The sequence below is a fragment of the Aristolochia californica genome, unplaced genomic scaffold (genome assembly GCF_029961685.1).
Source record: "Aristolochia californica isolate CCGP_79_NKW_82.1479 unplaced genomic scaffold, dmAriCali1.0.hap1 SCAF_9, whole genome shotgun sequence".
NCBI lineage: Eukaryota > Viridiplantae > Streptophyta > Magnoliopsida > Piperales > Aristolochiaceae > Aristolochia > Aristolochia californica.
This window is the reverse complement of record NW_027182290.1, coordinates 3395460-3405691: the sequence shown is the minus strand read 5'-3', so window position 1 is coordinate 3405691 and position 10232 is coordinate 3395460. Positions and strand designations below refer to the sequence as shown.

The 10232-nt window shown below is 39.1% G+C and overlaps 1 protein-coding gene across 2 annotated transcripts in view; it reads right to left on the bottom strand.

Annotated features, from left to right (window-relative positions):
• Window positions 1-3177: 3177 nt before the first annotated feature.
• LOC137941160 (protein CHROMATIN REMODELING 25) overlaps window positions 3178-10232 on the bottom strand; it is a 32169-nt gene continuing 25114 nt past the window's right edge. For both annotated transcript variants that reach the window (XM_068786451.1, XM_068786452.1), the window contains exon 21: window positions 3178-4139. In XM_068786451.1, coding sequence (XP_068642552.1) covers window positions 3774-4139 — 366 coding nt within the window. In that variant the 3' untranslated portion in view covers window positions 3178-3773. The remainder of the gene's footprint in view (window positions 4140-10232) is intronic.

The following is a 10232-nucleotide window of genomic DNA, read 5'->3' as shown; positions in this document are numbered from 1 at the left end:
CACTGGCAGTCCCTTAAGGGATGATGGCCGGTGGGGGTGTATTTATATGTGAAGAAGTGAAGAGGGACTTTAAGGGTTAGTGTTGTTTATCTTGTCATCATTCAATGCATCATTTTGTTTTTTCATCTGATCTGCCCTATGGCATTTATATTCTTTAGAATAGCGAAAGATAAGTTTTACATAATAAGATAAATATAACATGGATAAATTTTATCCGATAACCGAAGAGATTATGCTTATCGCTTATGGCCAATGTCCAAAGAATACACAAATTATTTAGAGATTTGGGAGAGAAATGGAATTTTAGAAGCAACACAAACCAAACCATATCCGTAAGTTTGAAGCTTCTTGATTTATTTTCCCCCTTGTTTCTTAATTGTTTTTTTGTGAAATAATAAGAATTGGGGTGAAGAGTTCTCCATCATCTAAAACCTTCATAATCACTAGAAAATGTTGGTCTACCTGAAATTTTTTTTACTTATTACACCCTTAATTTTACAGAAACTGCATCGAGGCAGGCTTCCTGAATCCCCATCCTCCAATAGAACCCTGGAGAATAAGATGGCAATGTCAAAAGCTTCATGGTACAGATGAAAATGGTGATGAATGTATGTATGAGCATGAGATGGATGGGTGATGGCAGAGTTGAGTGATGGAAATGACATTTTCTTATTGTGTTCATGGAGAGCAACAGGAGTAATAAATAGGAATTGTGCTGGTTTGTGAGGGGCCAGCCTTCATAAGATAATAAATGGTGGCAGAGCGGGTTGCATGGGGAGATCCTTGACCACCCCTTGACTAGCATATAATTAGCAGTCTCCTGAGCTGGCGATGCCGACCCATCCGTGGTCCCACGTGACAGACCCTCTTTCCCTCCCACTAAGCACGTATTCTATACTCATCATCATCTTCTTCTAAAAATTTTACAAGAACTGCCAATGCCCCTGAACCAGAGCTTCACTGCTCTTCTTCCTCTTCGGAGAATTCAATGCCGAGCCAGGAGGGGTTATTTTAGCTTCTTTTGGAAAGGTAAGGCGCAGAGGGGAAGGTGGTGAGTAATTAGTGCTTTGATGGTGGGTTGGTGAGACTCCTTTCTTTTCCTTTTTTTTCTTTTTTCTCGTTTTTCTGAATGCTCTTTGGGTACAAGTCTCGAAACCTTCCGTTTGGACCTCGAAGGAGATGAAATAATGAATTAAGACAGACAAAATTTATCTGTCACTTCCCTTAGTTCCCCCTAGGAGTACTTTTTATCTATTGAACTACATCAGTGGCTTCTTCGAGGCATCTAGACCTCTAAAGTCCTTTCTTGTACTCAGGTGTTGACTGCTCTTTCACCTTCTGTGCAGACTGGGAAGAATAAATTATGGGTAACTTTAGGTTCATCTGCTTGGTGTTATTTATGTTTTGTTTAGGCCATTAAGTTTAATTTTGTATTGGTCTTTGTTCTAAGAGGACATACCGATGATTAAGCTGAAAATTTCACACATTACTAGTCTCCTTGATGCTTTACCCAGTTCCTAACTTGAGTAAACATTTTAATATAAAAATAAATGTGAGAGAAAGCGAAGAGAAATATAGTTTTTCTTGTTTGAATATACTTGAAAATTAGTAAATTTTAAATAATTTATTATTAAAATTTTCTCTCATGTTTCTATTTCTTTTATTTTCTTTTCTCTTAATAATTTTCTATTACCAAACAACAAAAACATACTTTTCTCTCCCTTTTCTTTTCTTTTCTTTTCTTTTCTGTTGATTCCCGACCGGCCCTTAGAGAAATTTTTGAGAAGAAATTACACAATGGGTAATTTTTTTTTTTTAATTTACACGAAATGTAAACTTGTTTATGAAAGTTTTACATATATAAACTAAAGTGAAAATAGGACAAATCATACACATCCATCAGTATTTGGCTCCAAGCATTACTTATTCCTGGATGTAAGATATTTTTCCTTGCCCAACACTACATACAAAATTAAAAACAAGCTTAAGACATTTAACAGCGTCATTATCTCGTGACAGTTTAAACAAAAGCTTCAATAAAGTTGTGACCAGGATTGACTAATTGGAAGCAAATGAGTCAAGAAAGGATCGGAGGCAGGCTTTAACTTCCACCAAAAGGTTTAGCAGAGTTGTCATTCACGTGGCCTACTCTTTTGAACTGGAGGGATCCTGGGTTCTTTACATGTGTCAGCTAGTGTGTGGTATCTGACGACTGGTCAAAGGTTGAAGCCTCTCTTTTGGATAAGAGTTGAGTGTGGGAGAGGCAGCTATCACTCTTCTCGTCTGCCGTCTTGCTAGCCAACAGCCTCATGAGAGTGAATTCTTTTTAGAAGATTAGATTATATTAAAGGGTGGGTTAATCCAATGTGTGCTCATGTGACCCTCTTCCCAATGTTGGATCCTTGGGAGGTGAAGTCTTCTTTGTTAGAGGGATTTAAGCAATCTGTTTATCTTAATGAATTACTTTTGTTGTTTGTGATTTTGGAAGTTTGGTGTCTCCTCTGCTTGAGACTCCACATGACACTCTTTTGGCCTTGTATACTTTTCTGTTCTTTAAAAATTGGGCTAGCAAATTGGCGATTCCTTCCTATCCTGAGACAAAGAAGTGGCATGTGATGGGGGAAAGTTGGATGCCTTCCACTCTGATTCCATCTTCATATTTCATCATTCTTTTGAGTTGGAATTACTTGAGTTTGTTTCATGTATGGAGCTATAAGTAGTTAAGTGATTACTTTATTTCTGAAAGCTAATAAATAATAAATTGTACTCCTTACTTATGCCTGTCATAAGCTAGCAACTCCAATATGCTCTAGACAGCATTTTATGTAGACAAAGACAACAACTTGAAACTTCTTTGAATGGATCCACCTGATTGTATAGATACGATTAGATCATAAGGGGATTGAGCCCTTGAATCGAAAGCTAGTATAATCTGAGAGGAAAGCTAATACCCATTTTTATAACGCCTTAAGATATAGGCAGTTCATATATCCTCATAAAAAGAAGAGGTTACCTGAAAAACTCTCCATAACATAAGCTCTCACAGTAATAGCTATGCCCATTCCACCTCTGCCCTTTCTTCTCTACTGTCATTCACTACTGCAACCATGTAAGCATTATGGTTTCAAGCCCAAATTGGGCCATCACTAATGAAATTACTGCTATTAGAAGCCACAAAGAGCAAACCAGGAGGCCACAAAATTACTGCAAATTTGACTTACAAATTGCAGCAAACATCATTGTCAACAAAGCAATACGTAGCAGTTACTAGCAGCAGGTCACCGGCCCCCATGACTGAAATTTCTAATGCCAAAGGATGCTAGAAGTCAATGGGGAGAAAGGTAAAATATAAGCATATAAACCATCAATTTTGGATAAAAGAATAGGAGCTCTAAAGAAATTCAATTTTTTTAGGAAAAGATACTAATAACATTTCCAAATATGAATTGTGAGTCTCCAGAAAACACAACCTTGAAACTCATATTCACTCCTAGTTGGCACCAGCTCAAACTGTCAGCCATCCTCAAAATGACTACCAAAAGCAAGAACCCCTACTTCAGCCATATCATGCCCCAAACCAATCCCACTTATCCACTTCCAATATCTCACTGGCCTTCACCGCTGTGACCTAAGTTACTCATCTGGAGCCATATGTCAGTGTTCTTGAGACTGCATTAAGGAACATCCATATTGAAAATTCTAGGCCCCTTCAACTAATTGATGTCTCTAGAAAATATATGACACACAAGAAAAAAATTATGAAGTAAAAGATATTACATAAAATCATCATCACTTCGATCAAAATCATCTGGAAACCTTTTATGGGACAATTTAGCATCGATAACTGTTTTAGATTTTCTTGGTGTACGTATGCCTTTCAGTGCTGGTTTTGTTATTTTAGCTGGATCTTCTTGTGTGGATTTAGACAAAGGAAGTGCTGATTTCTCAGCAAGATCTTCCTTGGATATGGAAAAGGGAGCTCTTATCTGGGTAACTGGAGACAATACACGTGATTGTTGAGGTAACACGTTTGATTTTTGCTCAATACTTCTGCCTCTGAATCCTTGAGTCTTCTGATTTTCAGTTGATTCTACAGGAACAAGTTTCCCATCTACTTGGTTCGTAAAAACAAATGTCACCTGCATTGGAATGCAATGTAACACTTGGTAAAGCTTCAAAAATTTCTTTATAAGGTAGAAAATAACAATGGCAACAGAAGTACATGAAATGTTAAGAGATAATACAATAGATCAGTGTTTTGTTATATCAGCATTATTGGTCGGAAATTTAGACAGGCAATTCGTGAGTCTTAGATTTTAAAATACAGTTCAAGCCCGAAGGAATCTAGAAACAATCAGCCGCCCATATATCTTCAGAGGTTCATATTAGCTCTTAATTGATCTATGTAACCAATAAGATCTAGGCCAGAGTTGCTTACATGTTTTATTTTTAAGAAAATGAAATCTATGTCAATTTACTTTGATGACAAATTTTAGTAAAAGGAGATGCAACCCACTGGAGAAATAGGCCTTGAATAGTGCCTATGATCTAGGTATCATCTTACTTTTAGTACAAATTAAAATTGGCATGTTACCAACAAAATATATTGTAATACCAACAAATAAAAGAAGAAAATATTTTTTTAGAGAAAAAAGAAGAAGAAAATATATTGGTACATGTACTCCCAATTCTTACTAATACAGATAAATTTTCTTCATTAAAAATGTCAAAAGTACTTTTTTAATGGTGAAAAATTCTTTTAAGCATGGCAAAATCGAGTAAAGGACTCAAACACGCATCAAAAGTAAAAACAACAAAAAAAGGAAAAAAGGAAACTGGTTATATATTAGGCCCACATTCACAACATGGAGCCCCATCCTTTGCAAGCAAATCTGCAATTGAGATGTCCAAAGTCCTTAGTATAAAGTCAGCAGCACAATCCTAGTCAACTTTTCTCTCATTCTCTCCTTTCTCACTGTTCTTATACTTCTACATTCTTTGACCCTGTTAAAGTTGCAAGTGTCAAGGGTATTTTGGGTATTTTTGTACTTGTTTTCCCCTCTAGGGTTAGGACAGTATTCACTTATTTATGATGTACATTGGGTTCATTTTTCAGGTCTATATGATGATTATACTAGGAGATATAAGTAATTGAGTCTACAAGGCTTTTATGTCATTGTATTAAAGTTTTCACTTAAGTGACCTATTTAATAAAGAGAGAGGTCAAATTTTGACCTCTGAGAAGAGTGTTGCACACTGCACTACTCCTGAATTCTCTTCTTCCTCTTCTCTCTTTCCTCTTTCTCCATTCTCTCTCTTCCACTCAATAAATGGTTTTAGAGCAAAGATCCATCTGAAGTGAAGTTCTAGTCGAGTTCTATTCCCCTTCTCAACCAATGTTCACTCCAGGTAGGGGATTTCTCCAATTCTCTGCTACTGGTATTAAAGGTAAAGATTTTTTTTTTACTCACTTTGTGTCATAACCCTAAGGTTGAGATCTTGTGCTGCCTGTTGACCATTATCTCTGCTTTTAGTGCCCGTAGAGGGTTGTTTGAGGTTGCTTCCCTATTTTTGTGCCTGCACAAACTGCCAGAGTAGTACCTGAAACTACGTTATCTCCTGTTTTGCATGGAATTTTGTGATTTGAAGTAATTTCATGCAATTACAACCTATGTTCTGCCTTGTTGTGGTTGACAAGCTGATGCCCTAAATTTATCGATCTTGTGTGGGGCCCACATCGTCTATGCAGGGAATTTGGTGAGTTTGTGTAATTCTAGTTAGAATCGTGTGACTAAATTGCAGTTTTTCAGATTGTTTGAAGTATTTTAAGTAGTTATATCTGATTGGGAAAGTTATTCTTCAATAAAAGATAGTGTGCATTCGAAAGGGAAGAATACCATTGTTATTTTGAATAGCTCAAAATAATTGAGTTGGACCTAATAGTATGTATCTTCTATTCATTGTAATTGGAATCTCATTCCTAGATCAGCCAACTCTTTGGTTAATAAATTGACAAAATTCGGAACTTCCCAGCAATCTCTCATTGTTTGGGAAGGCTTCCCTCCTTTGTAATTTGCTCTTTTAAGCTTTTGTCTTAATAAAAATCAGCATCATTTAAAAAAAAAATTAAAATTTACTTGAAGACCAAAAGAAAAGCAAAATATTTGAAAGAACACACTCCCTGATTAGGAGGCTAAAGGCAGGTTATGACCTCCTTGCTCAATAGTATGAAAATAAGGTTTAAGAGAGGTCATAAAATGTGAGACTTCTAAACAAATTTGGACTATTCTTGACTCATTATATGCTCAAGAAAGCAACCTATCCAGAGTATATCAGCTTTGCACTCAATTGTTTGCCTTAAAAAAGGGAGATAGACCTATGATAGATTACTTAGGTGAGCTACAAGAGATTTATTACCCATTCATTACCAATGAAACAGATCGTGGGAAGCAGCGTGAGAGTTTTATGTGGCTAAGTTCCTTGAGGGAATATACGCAATTTGGGCCCATATTCTTGTAACCTGATGTGTCATCTCTTAAGAACGTGTTTAATCCGGTTATTCACACCGAAATAGCAGTAATTCCACCTAGCAGCAAGACAGAATAAAGATACAGGTTTTTGCCCTTATTATTCAGCCAACATAGCAATGCTTAGAGGCTAGAGGTGTGGCAAGGAAGATGTGGTTGAGATCATGGAAAGAGTACGATGGTACGAGGAGTGCTTATTATGGGCATACCAACCATTACTCAATTCAGTAGTGGGTAAATTTGGTAAGTCTACCTGACCAAACTCAAGTGCTATAGAAAATGGGCAATCCTTGTCTACTAGAACAATTGGAATTCTTCCTTGGTGGCCCTAATGAGCTTTAGCAGCTGACTCAGAGAATAGTTCAACAAACTGCTTCCTCCCCATTTGTAAACCAAATTGTTCCCATTGCTACAGTCGCTATGGCCAGTTCAGTTATGTTTTCTTTTTATGCAACTCCAATCACTTTGTGGATCATTGATTCTAGTGCATCTATGAACATGTCAGGCATGTCAAATGTGTTTTCTTCTCTTAGACAGGCATCTTCTTTTTAAAATGTTATACTAGCAGATGACTCTCTTTCTTCTACTTGTAGTGTTGGAACAATTAAGGCTACTTCATCGTTGTCTCTAAATTTTGTTTATTTGTTCCTAAGTTTTCAGTCAATTTGTTGTATGTGAGTCAACTTACAAAAGTTCTGCAATGTTTTGTAACTTTCTTTCCTATTCATTGTGTTTTTAGGACTTTTAGACGAGAAGGTTTATTGGTTCCACGGGTGAAAGTGGAGGCCTCTATTTTTCTTCTATGAATATTATTAAAGGAGGGAAGAAAAATTACATATTAGGGAGACTCCCAATTTAACTTGAGAATCAACAAAAGAATTTGTTGAACGGAGAATATGGTTCCAAGTATAACTTAAGCTGGAAGTAATGATACAGATGTCGTGGTAACTAGTCCAATGCATCCAAAGTGGTTCCTTGGCCTTTGCACGCCAATTAATCATGACCTTGGAGTCGCCTTCGACAATTAGTAGCCAAGAGATGCGGTCCCGGGATGCAATGAGACCATGAAGGAGGGCGAAGAGCTCAGCGGTGGTAGAGTCAAAGATCCCCAATGAACAAGCATATGTAATAAGTGGTGTGCCCTCAGAATTATAGATGACACCACCAAATCTGGCTAGACCCGGGTTGTCAATAGCACCACCATCAAAATTTAGCTTGAGAATGCCAACAGGAGGTGGCTCCCATTCCTCCATGGTCGGTTGACTGGAAAGAGGAGGACATCTGAGCCCAAGATACCAGTTATGGCGGAGGGTTGTGTTCTGAAGGTGCTAAGAATCCTTTCTAGTGAGTAGCCAGGAGGACATGTGGCTAACGTTCATCTCAAAGGTCTCCTCAACACTTCTGAATTTGCATTGGAAGCATTGGAAGTTGTTTCCTTCTTTCCAAAGACACCAAGGAGTGAACCCAAGGCAGCTAGAAAGGAGAACTTTGCCCATCTTAGGGAGCCTAATACCCAAATTGATTGTAGAGTAGATGGTATGTTACACGGGGGTGCACAATTGCAGGCCTATTCGGTTGAGCAAGAGGGACAAGGCATTCCAAGCGTGGGGGGGTCACAGCCCAAGTTTCCCCGGAGGTGGAGGTTGTCCTCAGTAAGAATTTCATTGAGGCTTGTCATTTAGAGGAAGAACCTGATCTTTGGCAGGGCAGCGATTTTTGGTTCAGCCCCATGGAGATGACCATATGCTAAGGAAATAGTGAACCTGCCACTAGTGTCTGTCATCCAGATCAGCTTGTCTGAGACAGGCATACGAATCTGAACCGACCCCAGATCCGCAAAGAGATTGCACACAGGAAGGGCCTTGTCATCATTTAGTCCTCGTTGGAAATTGAAGTCCCAGCCCCCATCAGATCGCCAAGCTGCAGCAACAACGGAATAGGCGTGCGTGGTAATATTCATAAGAGTTTGATATTAAATGTTTAGGGGCGTATCTCCTAGCCGCCAATCGGACAAAAATTTAGTTCGTATCCCATTCCCAACAAAGCATTTTGTTGCAGAAGCAAATTTGTGTAGGAGGAGGAATAGCAACCTCCAAATGGGGAAGAGGAGGCCACAGCAACCACCCTTAGTCCACCAACCTTCATCCCAATTGGATTTTGCTGCAACCATAGGTCTCCAGATTGTGTTGGGCAACATGCTGAACTTCCAAATCCATTGTAATACGAGTGCAGAATTCATGTCTCTTGTAAGTCGAGTGCCAAGTTCACCTAGTGTAGTTGGGATGCAGATGTCCGCCCAACGAACAAGGTGTTATTTGAGTTCACCACCCGGTCTCCTCGACAAGAATCTTTTTCTTCACGATTTCTATTTGGTGCCGGCCAAACAGGATTTGATGAGCACAAGTCTATCAGCCTTCTATAAGAGCTTTCACTTCCAAGTTGCAAGGCGCCATTTGAGTCTCTCAAGCACTAGACTCCGGGAATTCTTCTGAGCCTGCTGTCCAACAGGGGCAGTCCCAGGTATGAGCAAGGCGGAGTGGCAATGGACCAGCCCAACTAGTTGGTCATGGAGCTGAGGTCATCCACATTGATGTTGTATCCCAAAATTGTTGTTTTTTGCACTTAATTTTTGTCTTGAGGTTAAGACTAAGAGACCAAGCAGAGCTTTTTATTTTCCTGATTTGGTCGAAGGTGCCATCTCCAAAGTAGATTGTGACATCAACAAATTGAAGAAGTGGGACGTCGAGGCTGACTTGGTTGGAGATGGGATGGAACCAAACAGTTCTCTTTGTTGAGTATATCATGGCAGACAAATATTCAGCAACCAAGTAGAAGAGGAATAGGGAGAGGGGATCTCCCTGCTAGATACCCCTGCAGCCATGAAAACAACCGCAAGATGTCCCATTGAATAGTATGGAGTATGACACAAAGGATACGCAACTTTGGATCCAAAATCGTCATCAGTTACCAAAGCCCATGTGTAGAAGAAGATAATCAATCAGCTTCCATTTTATCAAATACCTTCTCAAAGTCAAGCTTAAGGGCAAATCTGGGGAGCCCAGATCGCTTGAAGTGATGAAGCATCTCATGCACTACCATGGCTGAGTTCAAAATATTCCTTCCTTTCACGAAAGCACTTTGTCCATGATGTATCATCGTGGGCAGAACCGATTTGAATCTATGAGCGAGCAATCTGGCAATGATTTTGTATAGGTTGGAGACAAGGCTAATCACCAAAAGTTGCTCCACATTGATCTTTTTGGGGACAGAAGCAATGAACGATGCTCCCATGACCCGATAAATGATATCGTTCAGGTGGAAGTTGTGTATTGGCCAACAATTTCTATAAAATTCTCCATTGCATTCATCAGGTCCAGGAGAGTGGTCCAATGGCATACTAAGAGAAGCTGCTTCAATTTCTAGAGAGGAGAACGATAGCTCCAGTAGGGTAACAGTGTGAATGTTTATCTTGCTAGCTGGACATGCTGAAGCGTGGGACGGTTAACACATTTCTCAAGGTACAAATCGGTGAAAAAGCTTACAATGGCATCAATAATGGAGGCTCTATCCAAGGTCACTTCATTGTTGATGCACAACGAGGTGACTCAATTAGTCCTCCATTTGGCCAAGGCCATTGAGTGGAAGAACCTGGTATTTCCATCTCCCACAGCCAGCCACCTGAAGCAAGCACGATGTTTCCAAAGA